At 41.3% G+C, this 23,825-nt stretch overlaps 1 protein-coding gene across 2 annotated transcripts; it reads right to left on the reverse strand.

Moving 5' to 3' along the window:
• Positions 1–143: 143 nt before the first annotated feature.
• On the reverse strand, positions 144–15,079 carry LOC121563453 (retinoic acid receptor beta). Of its 2 annotated transcripts, none has more exons than XM_041875365.1 (8): positions 14,467–15,079; positions 11,163–11,311; positions 9,470–9,611; positions 5,454–5,620; positions 4,858–5,034; positions 3,573–3,777; positions 3,122–3,280; positions 144–1,010 (listed from the first exon to the last, which is right to left on the reverse strand). In XM_041875365.1, exons 1-8 carry the CDS (start codon positions 14,615–14,617, stop codon positions 850–852), a joined length of 1,311 nt encoding a protein of 436 aa, XP_041731299.1. In that variant the 5' UTR covers positions 14,618–15,079; the 3' UTR covers positions 144–849. The 2 variants fall into 2 exon arrangements, with proteins under 2 accessions (XP_041731299.1, XP_041731298.1); XM_041875364.1 differs by having other exon boundaries at positions 11,163–11,314.
• Positions 15,080–23,825: the final 8,746 nt, after the last annotated feature.

Genomic DNA, 23,825 nt, shown 5'->3' on the forward strand with positions numbered 1-23,825 from the left:
TTGTTTATACAGTAGTTTTTCCACCGAGGCAATGAGTGTAATTCTCTAAAAAGACCACAGGGGGGCAGTATCAACCTTTGTATGGAGCACTGGATCGTGTAAAGATGTTTCTTTTTATGAGTCAGACACACCCAGGGTATTAATAGTTTCAAGACTTTAATAGACCAATAACTATCTGAAATATGATCATAATCAATATCACAAAAATGCACCATGACATTCATCATAGAGAGAAACATAGCCATACAATGGTATGTAGAATATATGTTGACATGATGAGAGTAATAGCACTTACTTAACAAAGCCAATCATGCAAGACTTGAAATAATGGAAACAGCCCAGTTCTGCTGTTTTAAAATCTCATACATTTGTGACCTACACACACCCAGTAATGACCTCCGAAAAATGCATCCTTTTCGAGAGTTAAACTGAATACATATAATGCAAATTGTCATGCTTTGCCCCTGTGTTGCACCACAATGGAATGTCTATTCACAATTCACATGAATCTCCACTCCCATCCGTATAGAAAGGCTCTGTGTGAGGTTAATACGTTAAGCTACTCTCTAGTACTGCAATGCACTGTATGTATTTAAACCACCTTCTGAGCACCTTATGATACTGTCCAACACACAGGCTAGTCCTGTTATATCTCCAGTCACATCCAGTTATGAGTAACTAAGTACTGTAACATGATTCTATTTACAATTCCCTTTACATATTCAACCCTGAATACACTGTTCACTGGTATTGTTCACATTTGACCATCCTCATAATTTCCTTTCTGGGACATCCCATTGGAGGTATATTTTTCTTGTAAGGTTTTCAGGCAAACAGGCCAGTGTCTATTTACTGTGTGGACATGGTGTGGGTGATGTTCTTGTCTGCTCTCTGCTCCTCCTCAGACTGCTTCTGCTTCTCCAGGTTCTCCATCTCCTCCAGCATCTCCTGGATCAGAGGAGGCATGGAACCTGGGATCTCCATCTTCAACGTCACCACACGTTCAGCTCCTGTGGAATTAGAAGAGAAAATGTCAATTAGACTTTCTAGAGTAGTAGAAGTGTCTCTTAACTATATCACTCTAATCAGAGGCAGATTTCCTTTATTTTCTCCTATTTAACCCACCTCCACCCAGCATGTCTTACATTTACATTTACATTTACGTCATTTAGCAGACGCTCTTATCCAGAGCGACTTACAAATTGGTGCATTCACCTTATGATAGCCAGTGGGACAACCACTTTCCAATTATTTTTATTTTTATTTTATTTTTGTGGAATTTCTTTCAAATGTTAAAAAAAAAATATATACAGTGGGGAAAAAAAGTATTTAGTCAGCCACCAATTGTGCAAGTTCTCCCATAAAAAGATGAGAGAGGCCTGTAATTTTCATCATAGGTACACGCCAACTATGACAGACAAAATGAGGGAAAAAATCCAGAAAAATCACATTGTAGGATTTTTAATGAATTTATTTGCAAATTATGGTGGAAAATAAGTATTTGGTCAATAACAAAAAGTTTCTCAATACTTTGTTATATACCCTTTGTTGGCAATGACACAGGTCAAATGTTTTCTGTAAGTCTTCACAAGGTTTTCAGCACACTGTTGCTGGTATTTTGGCCCATTCCCTCCATGCAGATCTCCTCTAGAGCAGTGATGTTTTGGGGCTGTCGCTGGGCAACACGGACTTTCAACTCCCTCCAAAGATTTTCTATGGGGTTGAGATCGGAGACTCCAGGACCGGAAATGCTTCACGAAGCCACTCCTTCGTTGCCCGGGCGGTGTGTTTGGGATCATTGTCATGCTGAAAGACCCAGCCACGTTTCATCTTCAATGCCCTTGCTGATGGAAGGAGGTTTTCACTCAAAATCTAACGATACATGGCCCCATTCATTCTTTCCTTTACACGGATCAGTCGTCTGGTCCCTTTGCAGAAAAACAGCCCCAAAGTATGATGTTTTCACTCCCATGCTTCACAGTAGGTATGGTGTTCTTTGGATGCAACTCAGCATTCTTTGTCCTCCAAACACAACGAGTTGAGTTTTTACCAAAAAGTTATATTTTGGTTTCATCTGACCATATGACATTCTCCCAATCCTCTTCTGGATGCACTCTAGCAAACTTCAGACGGGCCTGGACATGTACTGGCTTAAGCAGGGGGACACGCTCTAGCACTGCAGGATTTGAGTCCCTGGCGGCGTAGTGTGTTACTGATGGTAGGCTTTGTACTTTGGTCCCAGCTCTCTGCAGGTCATTCACTAGGTCCCCCGTGTGGTTCTGGGATTTTGCTCACCGTTCTTGTGATCATTTTGACCCCACGGGTGAGATCTCTTGCGGAGCCCCAGATCGAGGGAGATTATCAGTGGTCTTGTATGTCTTCCATTTCCTAATAATTGCTCCCACAGTTGATTTCTTCAAACCAAGCTGCTTACCTATTGCAGATTCAGTCTTCCCAGCCTGGTGCAGGTCTACACTTTTGTTTCTGGTGTCCTTTGACAGCTCTTTTGGTATTGGCCATAGTGGAGTTTGGAGTGTGACTGTTTGAGGTTGTGGACAGGTGTCTTTTATACTGATAACAAGTTCAAACAGGTGCCATTAATACAGGTAACGAGTGGAGGACAGAGGAGCCTCTTAAAGAAGAAGTTACAGGTCTGTGAGAGCCAGAAATCTTTGCTTGTTTGTAGGTGACCAAATACTTATTTTCCACCATAATTTGTAAATAAATTCATTAAAAATCCTACAATGTGATTTTCTGGATTTTCTTTTCTCAATTTGTCTGTCATAGTTGACGTGTACCTATGATGAAAATTACAGGCCTCTCTCATCTTTTTAAGTGGGAGAACTTGCACAATTGGTGGCTGACTAAATACTTTTTTGCCCCACTGTATATATATATATATAAATTATTTTTTTTATAATTTTTTTATTTTTATTATTATTATTATTATTATTATTACATCCTTGGATGTGGTTGGATGTGCACTGGTGTTGTAAAAACACAATATGCCATAAACACCAGGTTATAACAGTCATGATGCCAAGCCATGAAGCATGTTGGTTGGAGGTTTGTAGTTAAGGTCAAAGTAAGTGTCATGGCCGATAGGGAGTTGACCTCTAACCTTTGGCGCTGATGCTGCGCAGGTCGGTGATCTTCATGAGGACCTTAGGGAACATGAGGGGCATGCTAGGCCGGCGTTTACGGGAGTAGATCTTCAAGGCCTCCAGTAAGGGCTCCTGCAGGACTTCCACCTTAGACGGCTCCTCCAGATCCTGCCGATCTGACACAGGAGAGACACTGTCAGTGTGAGACCTACACATAATTCATCTACAGCTAATACAGCTCATATATCTATTTTGTTTGTGTGACTCCTCTACATGGGCTATATGTATTATTTAACTACACCCACGGAAACTTCTACACACAAAAACGACAACAAGGTTAATTTAATGGAGTAAATATTTGTAAATAAATGTACTAAAAGTACATCCATTCATAAAACAAAAAAAAAGATAGTTCATGTTCCATATAAAACATTCTGCCCGAACTGAAGCTATGGCTAGTTGCAGTACCTCCAGACACCAGGCAGATGGCACTGAGGAGGCCACTTTCTGTGTCATCCATCTCCAAGGGCAGCAGCTGGCCGGCGAAGGTGAACACCTGGTCTGTGAGTGGGCCAAAGCCAGCGTTGTGGATCTGTGTACGGGTCAGGGTCAGCCCGTCTGAGAAGGTCATAGTGTCCTGGTCAGGTGTGTACCTCGTACAGATCCGCAGAATCTACAGGGAGACAGAGGGGACATAAGGGGTGGCTCAGTATAGAAAAAGGCAATGGTGAGATGCAGGTTCAAGAAGAGGGGGATGGAAATTAAAAGACATGAAAGACAGTTCAGGCAAAGAGAAAACGAGAGAGAAAGAGAGAGAGAAAGAGAAGTATAGAGGTAAAACATCAACGTAAATGAAAGAGTCTGCATAAGAAAAAAGAGATAGAGGGAGAGAGAGATATTGAGAAAGAGATAGACAGATCAAGAGTGAGAACTTCCAAAACTATTTTAAAAACCCGTCAGAGCATAAATAATGCTACATCACAACAAGGCACTGAGTCAAGTTTCACAAACGACACAAATCACCATACATTTTGCACAGTAATTGACCCTACACACCTCATTAGAAACCACCTCAGTAATGTAAAATAAACATGATAACACTTTGATTTCAGATTAAGGAGCTCCCATAGAGAAAATAGAGCCGTGAGTGAATCACCATTGTGCAGCTAGTGAGAATCCACCAACCTTTGATGGTGCTGGAGAAAGACAGAGTTGACAATGAAAACCAGAAGAGATGGGGAGATAAAAGAGAATAAAACAGTAACACTCTGTCTGAACCCACCACCACCGTGTCTGTCTTCAGCAGTAACACTCTGTCTGAACCCACCACCACCGTGTCTGTCTTCAGCACAAACGTATGCTGAGACAATGTAACGGCAGATCCATAGTGTCTGCACCAAACAGCACACTGTGAGTGAACCCTTCTAACTCCACACGGGCCAGTTGATGAGGTGCGAGATGTGCTTTGGAGATGATGATGTGGACACACACACACACACACGCACACGCACACGCACACGCACACACACACACACACACACACACACACACACACACACATACACATCCCCTCACGCATACAGTATACACACACAAACGTACAGTGTACACACACACACACACACACACACACACACATCCCCTCACGCATACAGTATACACACACATACACACACACACACACATACATCCCCTCACACATACAGTATACACACACAAACGTACAGTACACACACACACACACACCGCTCACCAGAATGTCCAGACAGGCTGCTTTGAGGAGGGTGATCTGGTCAGTTATGGTCAGGCCGGTGAAGCCAGGCACCCGTTTGGCAAACTCCACAACCTTGATGATACATTTGGTGGCCAGCTCACTGAACTTATCCCACAGCCCCAGGTCCAACTGGATCCTAGTGTCTGAGCTTGAGTTCTACAGAGAGATGGACAGAGAGAGAGGGGGAGGGGGGAGAAAGGGTAAAGGAGAGGTGAAAGATAGAGAATAGGTGGGAGAGAGAGAGAGAGAGAGAGAGAGAGAGAGAGAGAGAGAGAGAGAGGGGGCAGAGAAAGAGGGATGGGAGGAAGAGAGAGAAAAGAAAGAAAGGAAAAGAGAAATAGAGAGAGAAAGGGAGAGAGAAAGAGAGGCCGCACGCGAGAGAGAGAGCAATTCGTTCTGAGTATTATCTCAACAATACAACCAGTATGATCCATTTAGATTAATGGATTATGGTACAGGGATAGTGTTTCTGAGCCTCAACAGAGACAGGGCTACCCACATAATTAAATGGAACACTATCCATGATACATGTAATATATATATATGGTGCTAACATGGCAGTGGTTGTTACTCACTGTAGTGTATTTGCCCAGCTGGCAGAGGGAAGGGAAGGTCTCTCTATGAGCCCTACAGATGTTCTCCACTACACAGCCCAGTTCTGCTGTCAGCTCATATGTCTCCATGATGGTCATCTTGGGAGTCTCCTTCTTCTCCTTCCTCTTGCTCCGGTCATTCCTGACAGCTGGGAAGAGAGGATGAAATATGAACGGAGCTAACTCAAGAAAAAAAAAGAAATTGAATTGGTTGCAATAGCTAAGTTGGTTAGATCATGGTGCTTGTAACACAATACTTCTGGTGTGATTTCCCTTGTGGGCAACAGCTGCAGAATACAGTGAGGGAAAAAAGTATTTGATCCCCTGCTGATTTTGTACGTGTGCCCACTGACAAAGACATGATCAGTCTATAATTTTAATGGTAGGTTTATTTGAACAGTGAGAGACAGAATAATAACAAAGAAATCCAGAAAAACGCATGTCAAAAATGTTATAAATTGATTTGCATTTTAATGAGGGAAATAAGTATTTGACCCCTCTGCAAAACATGACTTAGTACTTGGTGGCAAAACCCTTGTTGGCAATCACAGAGGTCAGATGTTTCTTGTAGTTGGCCACCAGGTTTGCACACATCTCAGGAGGGATTTTGTCCCACTCCTTTTTGCAGATCTTCTCCAAGTCATTAAGGTTTCAAGGCTGACATTTGGCAACTCAAACCTTCAGCTCCCTCCACATATTTTCTATGGGATTAAGGTCTGGAGACTGGATAGGCCACTCCAGGACCTTAATGTGCTTCTTCTTGAGCCACTCCTTTGTTGCCTTGGCCGTGTGTTTTGGGTCATTGTCATGCTGGAATACCCATCCACGACCCATTTTCAATGCCCTGGCTGAGGGAAGGAGGTTCTCACCCAAGATTTGACGGTACATGGCCCCATCCATCCTCCCTTTGATGCGGTGAAGTTGTCCTGTCCCCTTAGCAGAAAAACACCCCCAAAGCATAATGTTTCCACCTCCATGTTTGACGGTGGGGATGGTGTTCTTGGGGTCATCGGCAGCATTCCTCCTCCTCCAAACACGGCGAGTTGAGTTGAAGCCAAAGAGCTCGATTTTGGTCTCATCTGACCACAACACTTTCACCCAGTTCTCCTCTGAATCATTCAGATGTTCATTGGCAAACTTCAGACGGGCCTGTATATGTGCTTTCTTGAGCAGGGGGACCTTGCGGGCGCTGCAGGATTTCAGTCCTTCACGGCGTAGTGTGTTACCAATTGTTTTCTTGGTGACTATGGTCCCAGCTGCCTTGAGATCATTGACAAGATTCTCCCGTGTAGTTCTGGGCTGATTCCTCACCGTTCTCATGATCATTGCAACTCCACGAGGTGAGATCTTGCATGGAGCCCAAGGCCGAGGGAGATTAACAGTTATTTTGTGTTTCTTCCATTTGCGAATAATCGCACCAACTGTTGTCACCTTCTCACCAAGCTGCTTGGCGATGGTCTTGTAGCCCATTCCAGCTTTGTGTAGGTCTACAATCTTGTTCCTGACATCCTTGGAGAGCTCTTTGGTCTTGGCCATGGTGGAGAGTTTGGAATCTGATTGATTGATTGCTTCTGTGGACAGGTGTCTTTTATACATTGATTGATTGCTTCTGTGGACAGGTGTCTTTTATACAGGTAACAAGCTGAGAAATTGGAGGACTCCCTTTAAGAGTGTGCTCCTAATCTCAGCTCGTTACCTGTATAAAAGACACCTGGGAGCCAGAAATCTTTCTGATTGAGAGGGGGGTCAAATACTTATTTCCCTCATTAAAATGCAAATCAATTTATAACATTTTTGACAAGCATTGTTCTGGATTTTGTTGTTGTTATTCTGTCTCTCACTGTTCAAATAAACCTACTATTAAAATTATAGACTGATCATTTCTTTGCCAGTGGGCAAACGTACAAAATCAGCAGGGGATCAAATACTTTTTTCCCTCACTGTATATAGTAGGTGTTAACAGTAAAGAGTCTGTTAAATTACCATATTTTTCTAAACAAGCCATGCACATTTACCAATGAGTGTGTAAGTAATGTAAAAATAATAATGTTACCTTCCAACTGATCTATAAATCATGTAAACGTACTTCAACCATTGGTTTTCAACACAGGCCACTCATTCTACTGAGCCAGATCTCAGGGAGAGATCCATCTTATGCAACTGGTCTCATGCATCAGACTGATCTGTGCAGTCAATGGATAGTCTACTCTGCCCTACTTCCTGTAATCATTGTGTAAACACTTCACTCTGGGCTGCATTACACACCAATCAGTGACAATGGTAGTAGTAGTAGCCGTTCCATACCAGCCACAAGGCCACAAGGCTGATACATGTGCTGATGGATTTATGTAATGCTGACATGCTGGGTAGAAGGGATGAATGACATTGGTAGGCATCCATCACCATGACACCATCCCCCTACCCACAACAGAGATTGTATCTGGGTCAGTGGCCTTCTGGACAATGGTGTTTGAAGTGCTTTCATGTGTTGGACAGCAGAGGTGGAATTAGTTTTCTTGGAAAACATTTCGGACAGGTTTTTAGTTACAGTGCTTTCAGAAAGTATTCACACCCTTTGACGTTTTCCACATTTTGTTGAGTTAAAACTAACTCTGTGTGCAATAATGGTGTTTAACATGATTTTTGAATGACTACACCATCTCTTTACCCAATACATACAATAATCTGTAAGGTCCCTTAGTTGAGCAGTGAATGTCAAGCACAGATTCAACGACAAAGACCAGGGAAGTTTTCCAATGCCTTGCAAAGAAGAGCATCTATTGGTAGATGGGTAAAAAAAAGCAGAGATTGAATATCCCTTTGAAGTTATTCATTACACTTTGGATGGTGTATCAATACACCCAGTCACTGCAAAGATACAGGCGTCCTTGACGGAGTTCACGGAGAGGAAGGAAACCACTCAGGGATTTCACCATGAGGCTAATGGGGATTTTAAACTAGTTACAGAGTTAAATGGCTCTGATAGGAGAAAACTGAGGATGGATCAACAACATTGTAGTTACTCCAAAATACTAACCTAAATGACAGAGTGAAAAGAAGGAAACCTGTACAGAATAAAAAATATTCCAAAACAGTCTCTAAGAGCTTTGCAAACCTGTATTGTACAATATTTGCATATTATTCTTTTTAAAATTCTTCAAGCTCTGTCAAGTTGGATGTTGATCATTGCTAGACGGACATTTTCAAGTCTTGCCATAGATTTTCAAGCCGATTTAAGTCAAATTACCCAGAAAGACTAAGGTGACTCTAACATGTATTGACTCAGGGTGTTGAATACTTATCTAATCAAAATATAAGAGCGTTTTATTTTCCATTAAGTAAAAAAAAGTAAAACATTTCTTCCACTTTGACATTTCACAGTATTTTAAGTTGCACAATTTAAGTTGCACAATGCAGAAATCGCTCCGCCATTTCCTGGTTGCTAGAACTCTAATAGTTCGCTTACTTTCAGTTTATGTGACAAAATAAGATAGTATAGTGTAGAGAATCAATGTACCATCTAAACCGCTGTGAAATATATTTTCCATAATCAAAAATATTTTAGGTTCAGCTGTTTGAAGCTGGTGTACAAAACCGAAAGTAAAAGACGCACAAACAAAAAACTTAAGAACGGGAAGCATAGAAATAGCGCACATAGAACAGATCTACCACTTCTTAGACTTGCTTTCAAGTAGAATGATAGATCTATAATACACATTTCTATGTGAATTTGGTCAGGTCGCCCAAAAAGTTACATATTGTCACAATCCATTTTAATCCCACTTTGTAACACACCAAAATGTGGAAAAATTCAAGGGGTGTGAATACTTTCTGAAGGCACTGAGTATTTTGAGTAAGAGTTTTATGAGACCGTTTGGGAATGTTGTATAGCAGTGTTTTGCCGTTTTGGGGTGTATTACAGAGGAGTTGGGCGATGTTTAGAAATGTTGCTCTTCAGTGGTTGAATGGAGACATTCTGAAATATTATTGACACTTACACTCCTTGGACATGCCCGCGGCGAAGCACCTCTGTAGCCGGCAGTACTGACAGCGGTTCCTGGTGATCTTATTGATGATGCAGTTCTTGTCCCGGTGGCACGTGTAAACCATGTTCTTCTGGACACTTCTACGGAAGAAACCCTGGGAGGCACCAATGGAAAGGATAATAATATGTTTTAAATAGAGAAGCAACCAGAAGTTAACATTCTATAGATATCTGAAAGGAGCTCTAATGACTTTGGAGGTGGCGTAGTTATTACATCACCATCTGAATACATATATCATTCTTAAATTATGATATTAAAGGGATACTTCAGAATTTTGACATAAAAATGGTATCCATGATTTAATCTGACTCTGGGGAAGTAAATAAAGGGCCTCATTGCCAAAATCCCAAAGTATCCATTTAACATCAACATGTGTTTTCCATATGCAAAGAAAAGAAACTACTTTTAATTACTTCATTTATAATGAATTACTGTTATCACACAATCACAATGAAATTATAGAAAGAAAAAACAACAGACCAAATGCAACCAGAATCATGTTGTGAAACACGTCAATAGTATAGGGTGTAGCAGGGTAACACCACACGTGTTGTGTCTGAAGCGGTGTCCTGTCCATAGTCTGTCAATAGTATTGACTGATGCTGTCTGATCCCGACACATGAGCTGTTTATCAGGGCCAAGATTCAGGCCCTTTAGTGATACTAGTGTTTGCTCTGGGTAAACACGGCAGCCAAACAGTCCCTAGTGGCCTTGAATCTACTATTTAGGGTTAAATACTGTAGGTTGGGTAACGTTACATAGTTGTCCTGTAAGTTGGGTTACTTCTGGGCTACAGGAGTAAAAAAAAAAATCTAAAAATCTACAAGCTACCTTTCTTCTAGAGTAAAAATATTTTTAATTTGAACATCTAAATAGATATGCCAGGTCAGATCAATACATGTATCAACAGACACCAACTGATATTTCTAAAGAATGCAATTTTTACTTTTTTCCATTTCCACTTTCAACGCGTTGAGAAAACGAACAATCGACAAATCTCTTTCATGCAGATCCTTATATGAGGTCCCCCTCCAGGCAGGCTTGTGAAGGTGATAAGAGAGATAAGCTCCATGCTCACTTCCTGCATTAAACAGTCACAGAGTCAACTCTGTAACTAATGCCACTTCTCATCTCTAACACAGATGTGATCTCACACTTAATCTATAATTAGGATCATTGCCTTTCATCTTGTTCTGAAAGATGAGGAGGAGAGAATGTAATCTGTAGTCATGGTCTCCTCCACGCTCTTGGTCTTGTTTGCTGTGCTGCCCATCAATTATTTACCTTCTCTTTGTGGAGCCTTAGTTGCCCGAGCATTCAGCTACAGCGGAGGGCCAATCGGCATAGCTGTCATTAACAATTGTGTTAACACCTACTCACTATAGCTCACTGCCATGGACCATTAAAGGGTGGTAGATGGGGGACATTTGAGAACCCCAGAGAATAGTGGGAATTGTGTGTGTGGTGCTTGTTGCAGTTTCTCGCTTTACATATCCATATCACAGGTAAATTAGATATTGGATTTAACTCCAAAGTAGAAATGCTGAATAATTTAAAACCGTTGAAGAAATACAAGTGGAATTATTCATGGTTTGAGCAGTCAGATGGGTTTTGCGATATGTACATGATCAGTCTGGTCCCTTACCTTACAGCCCTCACAAGCACTGACGCCATAGTGGTAGCCTGAGGACTTGTCTTGGCACACAAAGCAGGGTTTGTAGGTGCGGGGAGGGGGCGGAGGTGAGAGAGGACTGGCGAACAGGTCCTCTGAGCTGGAGCTCTGGGTTTCCACAGCTGCTGACACACAGGATGGAGAGAGGGACGGAGAGAGGGACGGAGAGAGGGATGATGAGGCTCTGGGAAGAAAGACGGGCACTGAGTGTTGGGAGTGAGATGAGGGCTTCCACTGCATACACTCTGAAATGGCTTCCTTTCCTTATCGTCTTTCTATCATAAGATGTGACTGGATTTTCATCATTTTTCTGTCACTTTAATTCACAAAAATCTCTACCGTGAAGACGAGGAGGAGAGGAAAGTGATATTAGGACAATGCTGGGAGAGGGAGAAAACTCCAATGCAGCTGCTGAAAACGCAGTCATACATCGAATTTATGTAGCTTAATGTTCTTCAAACAGTAATGTGTTGAAGTAAAACAGTATTTGATCCCGAAAAACGGTTGAAACATCAAACTAATTGCAATATGTCCTTGGGCCTCCTCTTTTATTCGAAGACCAACAGTTATTTCTATGGTCAGTAAACATTCTACAAAGTGACTACGCAACATAGTATTCAATCAGTTTTTTGTTTTTTTTTTATATGGAAAAGGATTCACAAATGTACTGTAGATGAGTTGAAAACACAGGTCATATCAGCCCACAGTGCCAAGTCAACTTGTGTTCCCGGGGACATGTTGAGGTCTTGTGTTGATAGGCATATCTGACTGAGATAATGCTCAGGTAAAACAATTTTATACATTTTCTTTTAAGATTTCTGAGTCGTCCTTTTCCCAGAGAGTGCAAGGGTGAAGAAGAGGTGAGATACAGTCATACTATTCCAATGCCATACTTTATGGGAAAAAGACGACAACAGACACTCTTAAGACATCGCTTCAGTTTTATAGAGAGCCCCCACTGCGACAGGACAAGCATCCCTGCTGGCTTTTTACCACCTCCACCATTAAAGCACATAGGGCCAGTGACAGATAACTAAAAAAGCCAAATGTAGGGGACAAAAATAAAGAAAATCCTTATATCCATCCCCTTGAACCCATGGCCTCCAGTTGAACCTACCCCTGCCGGGTCAAACAACAGAACACACCCATTAGCAAGTATTCTCTCCACTGCAAAACAATGGCGGAGCATGCCAGAAGATCAACTGACTGATGAAGCAGTGGACTCTTATACTAGCCTAAGTGGTTTGGAGGGGGAGGGAGGTGCTCACCCACATTTAGGAGAGAAACTGGTAAAGAGTAATGTTTTGCCACGATCTGCTTACACTATGTCAAAGAAAAGTCACTTTCTCTGCACGCTATCACAATGCTATCACAATGCTATCACACTATCACTGAGGTCTTTTGGGGGACTTTTGGGGCTAGATGCTGAAAGTAAAGACAATCTGTAGTGAGGGAATTTCTGTGGTTGTGAGTAGGCTACTCACCATGAGGCCAATTGCTCAGTGAGATCCAAACACCCTTAATATTACACTTGTAAGCAGGAACAGCAATTATAGTTATTTGGTAGTCATCGCTGGCGCATACAACATTAATGTGCTCATAAAATAGCCTAAGTGATGAATGAGGTAAATATATTATTAGGCTTTGCTTGCAGAGTTTCCCAACAACTACTTTGCTGTGGGGGAGACAAGCCAAGCAGTCTGGGTCTTGTCTGACCTCTTGTTGGTGACCGTCCAATGAACCCTCGGTGAAACCCAGTGACCGTCCTGAGCACTGGCTTCGGTTGAGATGCTCCTCCATCTCCAAACTGAGCGCTGCCAGAGAAGGTCTAATTTTGTAATAGGCTTTGGCTTTGATATCGCAGAAAATATAAGGAACATAATGTCCTGTGAAGCCCTGGTGTTAGGCTAAATAAAAACCACCAAAAAAAACAGCTAGATCTATCAGCAAATAGAGGAAACCAAAGGTATCTTAATGGAATTTGACTTCCTAATCTGATCTGTAAATGTCAACAACTAGTTGAAGAGGGACAGTGAGTGTAGTAGGGCGACAACAGAGGTGTGATAAGTCAAAATAGAGTGCAGATTTGATGGCCAATTCATTATCAATGGGTTCACAGTAATAATCCATGTATTATTGATTAGGATAACAAGTAAGTATACTGATTGATTGCACAACGGTGAATTCATTCCATAAACTAGAAGGTAGGCTTACCAATACTAAATTAATGCAATCATCAGTTGCAACAAAGCAAACAATGTGCACAGGTAAAATAACAACAATATTGACCCTATTCCCATGCTATAAAGGCACAATCAGTCCTTCCCTTTTCAGCCAAATGGCAGCCCTGTCACTTGGTTTGCTATAAAGCTGAGGGATGGGGCTTGAGAAATGTAACCACTCTCCAATTATCAATGAAGCTATGGATGCAAGGACTGACAGTTATATCAACATTATAGTTTGAAACATATTTTGAAGCTATACATTGTTTACAAAGGCATTATTTACAAACAACGGAGTAAAATCAAAAAGCAACCTTATATTTTGGCTTATTTACATATACATTTACATTTTTAGTCATTTAGCAGACGCTCTTATCCAGAGCGACTTACAGTGGTGTAATACACTTGTACTAAACGCTTTCGGGCATTTATACGTTTTTCTTCAAGATTCAATGGGTATCATTAATTGAAATGACCAAAAAAAACAGTAAATATTGCAGATTGCACCTTTAACATAAACGTGAACGTGTAGGCCTACATAAATGCTGTTGTGAGTAATTTTATGTTTAAGTTTGATTTGACTGTGCAGGCCTCTATATTGAATTTGATGTAGGCCCTATATCTGAAATAATATTATAATTTTAGTTCATCTGAACTAGATATGCCATCAACTACATATTCAGAAAGATACATGAACAATGCCATCGAACTACATCTTGAAAAAAAGATGGTAGCCTACATACAACATGACCTAAATAAATATGTTTACATTGTCTTTGGATTAAATATGCAATGATACAGGACTGCACAGGGAACAGTTTAGGCTACAATGTACGAACAACTGACACAGGAATAGGCTATATTATAAATATTACATAAAAGGTGTGAGGAGAAGATACAACTGGGTGAATCAAGTCAAGTCCCACGTTCAGTCTTTCCTCGTGTAACATGATCACAACAAATATTTAGATTTAGTGTAGAGTAAAACAGTGGGCAACTGAGGGAAAATTACTTAAATCCTCAAATAGACCAAATAAAAATAAAGCTTCACCTACATTGCGCGATCCGATGAACTTGCCAATCCGTTTCTGTTAGTCCAGTGAAGCATGCGGTTAGAGATGGTTCCTGGAGCATACAAGGACTTGCAGTATAGAAATCCAGCATTTCTCCTGGACAGACTGCGAGAAAATCCATATAGTCAAACATGGTTTTCTATAACATTAGTGTAAGGCGGAGTCCTTCCTTATCAAGATGCGTCAGGATCTAAAGAAATGTAAAAATGGAACAAATGGAACGCAACTGTCCTTAATTCGCACGCCCAAGTAGAATTATTTCCGCCCAAGTAGGATTATTTCCCCCCAATCAGTCAAGGGTATGATGGACATTTTTGTTAAAAGTTTGTAATTGACCAAAATTATATTTTATTAATTTGAGTCCATGCAAAAATATCTACAGCCGTATGCGCGCTCCGAGAAACGATTTCCATCGACGCATTCATAAAAAAATCATTGTGTCCATCGCGCGCAGGGAGCACAACAAAATAGTCGGTCCTTGTGAAAACCCGATAAAACAGAATTGTTGGCTATTTTACATAACAAAGTTTGTGTTGGAGTTATTAGCTCCCATTTATTGACGAATGGGTTATGCTGTCTCAACACAACCACTTCATACTAGTTATGTCACAGGGACCGATTGAATTACCTAATATATGCAGGTGAACTTTCCCTGAACTTTTTCGGCGGCTGCTAACCTTCAAATGACCCAAACACTGTCTAAGTACCAGGATTCCCTCACCATACGTGATGAACGTCAATATTTTGTGCACACTTGGGTAGAATGTTGGGTAGAATGTTAGGTCAAATGGTAGTAGAAATACAGTGTGCGAGCAGGTTGTAGGATTCTGATTTCATTCTTCATTGATTTCACACTTTTTACTGACTATAGAAATGACATGTCTTTGGGAAGTCTGATACGATAGAATATAATGGAATAGAACAGAACAGAATGGAATAAAATAGATTATTGGAAAAATATACTTTTCATTGCATGATTCCCCTAATTCAAAATGTAGGCTATCTAGCAACCACGTGCAATCATCTAAATCTCACCCTGTGAATAAGTGGAAGTTAGGCTGTGTTTCATATCTGGAAAGTAGGTCTAATATTAATGACAAAGGCCCTACTCTTTTTTTTCCACATAAGGCCAATTGTGTACTCTATACCTAAAAATGGACCTAAATGTTTCTGTAAGTGAAAATCTTGGGTGGGTGAGATAGATAAGCAGTTCAAGTATTGAACAGTGTTATAACAAAGGCTATGCTCTAAGCTCTCCCATCAGCAGAAAATAGATGATAAGAAAATGATAGAGCTTCGCGCTAAAGATAGAGATGGAATGAAATAGAAAGGAGAGGTCAGAAGAGCTATGCGGACATAGATTCTAATTTGAAATATGTCAAATTCCTTTGCTTTAAGTAAAACCTTAAATAACAAGGAAGTCCCCGATAAGGAACCTTAAAACCGCAGTCTGTAAGATTTACATTAATTTAAACTGAAGAATTATACCCCTTGATTTTAAAGAACAGATATGATAGGTTAAATACTTTAATGAGAGTAGTACAACTGCCTTTCCTAACCAAAAAGACTGCACACATTTGGCAATCCCATTATATTATTATGCAGCTCACAGTGTGGCTTTAAATCCGATTTGCTTAGTTGTTTTTAAGAATATATTTTCCCTGAGAATGTGTGGTTTGTAAGCAAAGAGGTGGCTAAGGCAAATTCAGAACCTGTAACTGTCAGAAAAGGCCACTTTAACTGTCACTTTTAAAGGGACACTCGGAATTCAATAAAATGAAGAGAGTCTAAAATAAAACAAATAAGGAGGATGTCACAGTATTGGCATTTTGGGATCTAAACTACAATGTCTCTGGAAAATCCATACTCTTTAGCTTCCGTTTTTCTTAATCCATGTCTTCTTCCATTTCTATTTCCTGACATAAGGAAGACAAATTCACTGAGAGAGAGCACCATAATTAAATCTAGTGCAGGAGAGATAAACTAGGCCATCAAGATGGGGCGGGGGGAATCTGCTCAATTTCAACATAACAGCACCAACTGCAGGTACATCAACTAGAAACAAACCAAAAGAAATAGGAGGAGTGGGGGATTAACACACACATATAAACTGGGAATGTACATAAACCAGATGGGGGTGGTTTGACTGAGAGAATAAAGATGAACATTTTAGAATTTGAGTTTTTTACATGGTAAATACACTTAATAGTTTCCCTCAATGCCACTGCTAACCCCATTCACGATGTTAAAGGAGGCTAATTACCCAGTATCTCCCACACTCCAGGGAGGAAGGGTCATTCAGAGGACAGGCATGCAGAGCATTCCTGCAGCCTGCTGGCCCCCCACCACCCAGCCCAGGCAGCCTCACTCCCTCTCCTTTTACAGTATCTCCCTTTCTCTCTCTCTCAAAGTTTCAAGTTTCCCCTTATTTTACCAGGTAAATTGACTGAGAACATATTATATTTTACAGCAACAACCTGGGGAAGAGTTACAGGGGGAGGAGAGGGGATGAATGAGCCAATTGCAAGCTGGGGATGGTTAGGTGGCGATGTTGGTATGAGGACCAGATTGGGAATTTGGCCAGCACACCGAGGTTAACACCCCTACTCTTACAATAAGTTCCATGGGATCTTTAGTGACAACAGAGAGTCAGGACACCCGTTTTAACATCCCATCCGAAAGACGGCACTCTATGCAGGGCAATGTCCCCTTCACTGCCCTGTGGCATTGTATGTGACAATAAAACATCTATTATTATTATCTCCTTAGACCAGAAGGAAGAGTGCCCCCTACTGGACCTCCAACACCACTTCCAGCAGCGTCTGGTCTCCCATCCAGGGACCTGCAGGGATCGAGTCAGGACCGACCCTGCTTAGCTTCAGAGACCAGCAGTGGGATGCAGGGTGGTATGCTGCTGGTATGTACTCCCTCGCTTTCAATCTGTCAATTTACATCATACATCCCCGTTCACTCTCTCAAGTGCATGAATTTTCCCTGATACCAAAAGTACATGTTACATTTTGAATGGCTAGCAGGACAGAAAATTCATGCACTTGTCAAGAGAACATCCCTGGTCATCCCTACTGCCTCTGATCTGGCAGACTCACTTAACACAAATGCTTCGTTTGTAAATGATGTCTGAGTGTTGGAGTGTGCCCCTGGCTATCCGTAAATAAATAAAAACAAGAAAATGGTGCAGTCTGGTTTGCTTAAGATAGGGAATTTTAAATGATTTATACTTTTACTTTTACTTTCAATACTTAAGTATATTTTAGCAATTACATTTACTTTTGATACTTAAGTATATTTAAAAGTAGTACTTTACTGGGTGACTTTCACTTTTACTTGAGTAACTTTGTATTAAGGTATCTTTACTTTTACTCAAGTATGACAATTAGGTACTTTTTCCACCACTGTCTGTTGGTCTACATGTCGGTCTGTGCCTGTCTGTTGGTCTGTCTGCCTGTCTGTTGGTCTGTCTGCCTGTCTGTTCATCAATTCATCACTTTATATGATGCCATATGTTTCTGAGGCATGTTGATATCTACCAATGGGTGAGCATAAAACAATTATAGCATTACTTTCTACCAAGATAAGCACTCTCTTCCCGCGCATGTGAAATAGCTGTGAAATTTCATCTCAAAGGAGTGCAGTAGTGCAGATTACTAGCAAATATGCACTGATTAGATAAGGATGCCCTAATATGGGAAGCAGCTTTCCATACCTTAACACCATAGTTAGATTGTCACAATGCATCCTCCCCCAGTGCTACTCAGATCACAGTGAAACATTGATACCACAGTACATTTATTTGTGATGAATACATTATTATTGTTGAATAAATATGGTCCTGTGTATGACACTGTGACTGTCCTCTTTCTCTTCACACATAATCCAATAAATCTGTTCCAATTACACAAACTCATTACCCACATAAACTACATCAATGAACTAGTATAATTGACAAAATATTGGCATGTTATTGCTGTTCAACATCAGACTACATTACACCCATCCCATTCCAAACCCTGGGGAATATCCTTATAGTTTAGTTCTGGAAGGAATGACAGATACTCTTCTTCTCACCCTTAAAAAGGCAAGAATTGGAAAAGCGGTACTATGAGTAAAGGCAACATTTTCTTTAATGTTATCTTTGATTTTTAGCTGTATACAGCCTGTTGTTAGCCCTCACTCAGCTCATCACATCTTTAAATAGTTATTTATTGGAGTTATATATCTTTTATACGGGCTTTTACACAAGCAGCAACAGGATGAGAGGGACAAAGTGGCTTTAAAGCTGCCTACGTTCAATCAAACTATTTTTAAAGGGGTGTTTGATTTTCTAAAGGGATAGTGTCAGGCCTATTAAGAAGCAAACAAAGGAAAACCATCTTCTTGATTGATGTATGGTTGCCATGGTTATTCAAAATGGGGCATCTGTTGCCAATGGGGATTGAGGACACCCATACTGTCTCTGTTTTGGGACCATGTTGTAATCCTAATCTATGTGGAATAAAGACATTCATCTGCACTTGACCCATATTTGTAAAAGACACAGTCAAATTCATTCAGATGTAGGATCTAAATTTGACCAGTATTGCCACTGCAAAATAATCCTGAGCAACAGGATTTCAACGTTTAGTCCATAATGTTGGTTGATGGGTGGTTAGGTTATTAGCTACCTGAAAAGTGCAATACTGTTAATATAACATTGTGTTATGAAAGGTTGTCAGTTAATTTATGTAAATCATGAAGTCCATCTGCATTTCCTGTGGTGCAGGAAAGAAAAAGACTGATCAAATGAAGATCCTACACCAGTAGATAGATGAGTTGCATGGATTATAGCATGGGTCATGCGACACAGAGCAGAGTATTCAAAGGATGTTTACAAAGTGTGTCTGACACAATTGTTTCATTGAAAATTACTAAGCTATATTATCATTGTCCAACGTTGTAATGAACCAAAAACAAAAAAAAATATATACTAAATTACTAAAAATACTGAGTATCTTCAAAGCAGCTGTACAAACTACATAATTACTTACACAAAGTATTATTTCCAACAAAACACAGGTTAACAACAATTTGCAGATTACACTTGAGAAACCACTGCACACATCAATTTAATATTTCGATTTAGTTACCAAACCTCATTTGACTTATTTTATGCATACAATGAGATAAACATTATACTCTTACTGTAAAACAAACAATAAAATGAAATTCCTTAAATGACACACTAGGACATTCAATCCCAACCAAATCCCATCTCGTCCCACTACATTGTATAATTTCCATAGTGGAAACCATTCCGCAGTTGCTGTTGAATTGACGGAACAGTTTGTGTATGGCTCTTACCATCATAGTAGACAAAGGATTTCCAATCACTACAGGGCACATCATTCCAGTCTGTACTATCCCCATTTTCCCCTCTATCGTTACACAGTGCTGATCGCTATGCTTATTATTCGGTTGACCGGTCCACCAGTTTTGAAACCCTGTAGCTTTCTCACCAGTGCTATTAGCCAATGACCATATCCAGTTATCATACAGTCCTATCCAGACCATGTCAGTATAATCAGCCATAATGTTATTCAGTGTAGTCATATCCTCCATGTTGTCTACGGTGGCCAGGTCAATATACTTCTCTCTGCAGTAGCTCTGTGCTTAGGCCCAGGTCATGGGCAAGTCCACAATTAAGGTGCCACCAACCTCATGTGTAGCAAACACATACCTGGGCATAATCAAACAGGTACACACCAAAAAATTTGGGTTCTTCTAGGGTTCTTTGGGAAGGGTGATGGTTCTATGTGGAACCATACTTATCCAAATAACCCTTTGAGCCCTTCAATGGTTCTTTGCTTTTCCTCTTTTAGCGATAATTAAAATGTAGGAGCGGCGGCTCATTCAAATCTTTTGGGGCGTGGTTTGTTCACAGCTCTTTTGCTGCAACCATGAGTGAGTGTCATTCCAGTTGATCTAATCTGTTGTTTTATGCTAGTACATGTTATTTATGACTATGTCCAGTGAGGATGTCTTGTGAAAGACTCACGTATGGCCTTGTGTCAATTGAGAACGGTTGACTAAGTCAATAGTTCTCAATTCTTTCCCCAGGGACCCCCAGCCGTTCCAGAGCTAGCACACCTGATTCAACTTGTTAATTCACACAATATTAAAACCTACAGAATTTTAACAATATAATATGGCTATTAAACCAGAATAAAAAACCGATGAGCATGGTACTTTATAGAAACTTAAAAAAAAGGTTCCATATAGCACCAAAAAGGGTTCCGCTGTGGTTACAAGCCAAATAAGCCTTATTTGGCACTATAAAGAACCATTTGTTTTTAGTGTGTAGAAGGTGAGATGAGGTTATTGCAGGTCATGTCAGGTCAGGGGTAGTCTCGTCCACCAGCCAGCTCTAGCAATTAGCCTGGGGACGAGGTTTAGAAGGATTACTTTATCCTATCCCAGGTGTTCCTTAAAGAGGTGGGGTTTCAAATGTCTCCGGAAGGTGGTGACTGACTCCGCTGTCCTGGCGTCGTGAGGGAGCTTGTTCCACCATTGGGGTGCCAGAGCAGCGAACAGTTTTGACTGGGCTGAGCGGGAACTGTGCTTCAGCAGAGGTAGGGGAGCCAGCAGGCCAGAGGTGGATGAACGCAATGCCCTCGTTTGGGTGTAGGGACTGATCAGAGCCTGAAGGTACGGAGGTGCCGTTCCCCTCACAGCTCCGTAGGCAAGCACCATGGTCTTGTAGCAGATGCAAGCTTCAACTGGAAGCCAGTGTAGTGTGCGGAGGAGCGGGGTGACGTGAGAGAACTTGGGAAGGTTGAACACCAGACGGGCTGCGGCATTCTGGATGAGTTGTAGGGGTTTAATGGCACAGGCAGGGAGCCCAGCCAACAGCGAGTTGCAGTAATCCAGACGGGAGATGACAAGTGCCTGGATTAGGACCTGTGCCGCTTCCTGTGTAAGGCAGGGTCGTACTCTCCGAATGTTGTAGAGCCTTGATGTTAGCGGAGAACGACAGGGTGTTGTCCAGGGTCACGCCAAGGCTCTTCGCACTCTGGGAGGAGGACACAACGGAGTTGTCAACCGTGATGGCGAGATCATGGAACGGGCAGTCCTTTCCCGGGAGGAAGAGCAGCTCCGTCTTGCCAAGGTTCAGCTTGAGGTGGTGATCCGTCATCCATACTGATATGTCTGCCAGACATGCAGAGATGCGATTCGCCACCTGGTTATCAGAAGGGGGAAAGGAGAAGATTAGTTGTGTGTCGTCTGCGTAGCAATGATAGGAGAGGCCATGTGAGGATATGACAGAGCCAAGTGACTTGGTGTATAGCGAGAATAGGAGAGGGCCTAGAACTGAGCCCTGGGGGACACCAGTGGTGAGAGCACGTGGTGCGGAGACAGCTTCTCGCCACGCCACTTGGTAGGAGCGACCGGTCAGGTAGGACGCAAGTACTGTGATTTTCCCAGAGTCTGTTCTAGACTTGGGGACTGTGAAGAGACCCTTGGTGGCATGTCTTGTGGGGTATGTATGGGTGTCTGAGCTGTGTGTTAGCTGTTTGAACAGATGCTTTAAACATGTCAATACCACTCACAAAGACAAGTAGTGATGCAGTCAATCTCCCCTCTACTTTGAGCCAGGAGAGATTGACATGCATGTAATTGATATTTAGCCCTCCGTGTACATCTAAGGACCAGCCGTGCTTCTCTGTTCTGGGCCAACTGTAATTTGCCTATGTTCTTCTTTGTGACACTTGACCATATAACTGGACAGTAGTCCAGGTGTGATAAAACTAAGGCCTGTAGGATGTGACCCACCATACACAAACATCAACTACAATGTTTCAAGATACTTTGAGGTTATAAGATACATTGTTTTAGCCCAATAATGCTAATGCTGGTATTTTTTAAAATGTAAGTATCCCTTTAATTCAACAGTGGTGAGAGAAACTCTAGGAAAGCCTGTATGTCCATGATCTAGCTAGCTGGTGCTGGACAACTATTCAGGACACTATACAAATGAAAAACAAAAGTCAACCAATAGCTCTCTAGAATTTGGTAAGGAAATATTTATTCAAACCTTTATGCTAAAAACTGTGTGGGGCACAATCCTATGTTGATACTATGTGTAAAACATCATTCTCTGAGCACACTGAAATGAAATGTGTTATTCTAGGACAGACTTGATGCCCATTGTGCCGGAGTCTAACGTAGTGGTCAGCCCTCCAGACTCAGAACCACATATACCCCTGGCGACGTCAGTATGAATCCCATCTCAGCCCTTCCTGTCTAATTTTTTAAAAACATTTTTAGTCATTTAGCAGACGTTCTTATCCAGAGCGACTTACAGTTAGTGAGTGCATACATTATTTATATTTTTCATACTGGCCCCCCGTGGGAAACGAACCCACAACCCTGGCGTTGCAAACGCCATCCTCTACCAACTGAGCTACATCCCTGCCGACCATTCCCTCCCCTACCCTGGAGGACGCTGGACCAATTGTGCGCCGCCCCATGGGTCTCCCGGTCGCGGCCGGCTACGACAGAGCCTCCCCTCTACATTCTGACTATCACTGTCCAAAAAACTATAAAAATATAATGAATGCTCATTATTGCTTCTTCAGGGCATTTTTATGCAAAGTCCATTAAAATGCAAACTATAACTTATTCATAAGTCAGAATTGTATTGAAATAAGTGTACTTTGTACTTACCTTACACTCACGCATCCGTTACAAAGACTCCACTTCTGTCGGTCACAGTGCAGCTCCTCTGCTGATGTTGTTGGACATTGTATTACAAAAATAAACGTATTGATATCAGTTTTCAACATGGAAATAGTTGTACGACATGAAAATGTGTGGACAGCATACCCTTGTGGAGGAACCTAGTCACTGCATTTCAGGTCCACGTGGTTACAGAGTTGGGTGGTGACTTTAAGCAAGGGGCGTCAAACTCATTCAAAACTGTAGGTTTTTGGTTCTTCCTTTCAATTAAGCCCTAGACAAACAGGTGTGTGGAGTTCCTTACTAATTAGTGACCTTAATTAATCAATCAAGTACAAGGGAGGAGCGAAAACCCGCAGACACTCAGCCCTCCTTGGAATGAGTTTGACACCTGTGCTTTAAGCCAATTAATTGGACCTGGTTTGTAATATGGAAAATCACTATACAATAACGGTACCTCTACAAATGATATCGCAATGTAACTAACCATATAACTACAGTTCTTAGTGCTTTACCCCTCATGGATGCTCATATTAGACAATATTATAGACATATTATTACCAAATGAGTTCAAACATATTGCACAAAAAAAAACTCAAGACCGTAAA

This window comes from Coregonus clupeaformis, unplaced genomic scaffold, assembly GCF_020615455.1.
Source record: "Coregonus clupeaformis isolate EN_2021a unplaced genomic scaffold, ASM2061545v1 scaf0281, whole genome shotgun sequence".
Lineage (NCBI taxonomy): Eukaryota > Metazoa > Chordata > Actinopteri > Salmoniformes > Salmonidae > Coregonus > Coregonus clupeaformis.

Excerpts from the sequence above, each read along its gene's own strand:
- LOC121563453 (XM_041875364.1), bottom strand. The coding sequence starts at position 14,617 with ATGTTTGACTATATGGATTTTCTCGCAGTCTGTCCAGGAGAAATGCTG. Across the intron at positions 3,778-4,857 it reads CAGCCTGTCTGGACATTCTG|ATTCTGCGGATCTGTACGAG; the intron begins GTGAGCGGTGTG and ends GTCTCCCTGTAG. Across the intron at positions 3,281-3,572 it reads CATCTGCCTGGTGTCTGGAG|ATCGGCAGGATCTGGAGGAG; the intron begins GTACTGCAACTA and ends CTCCTGTGTCAG.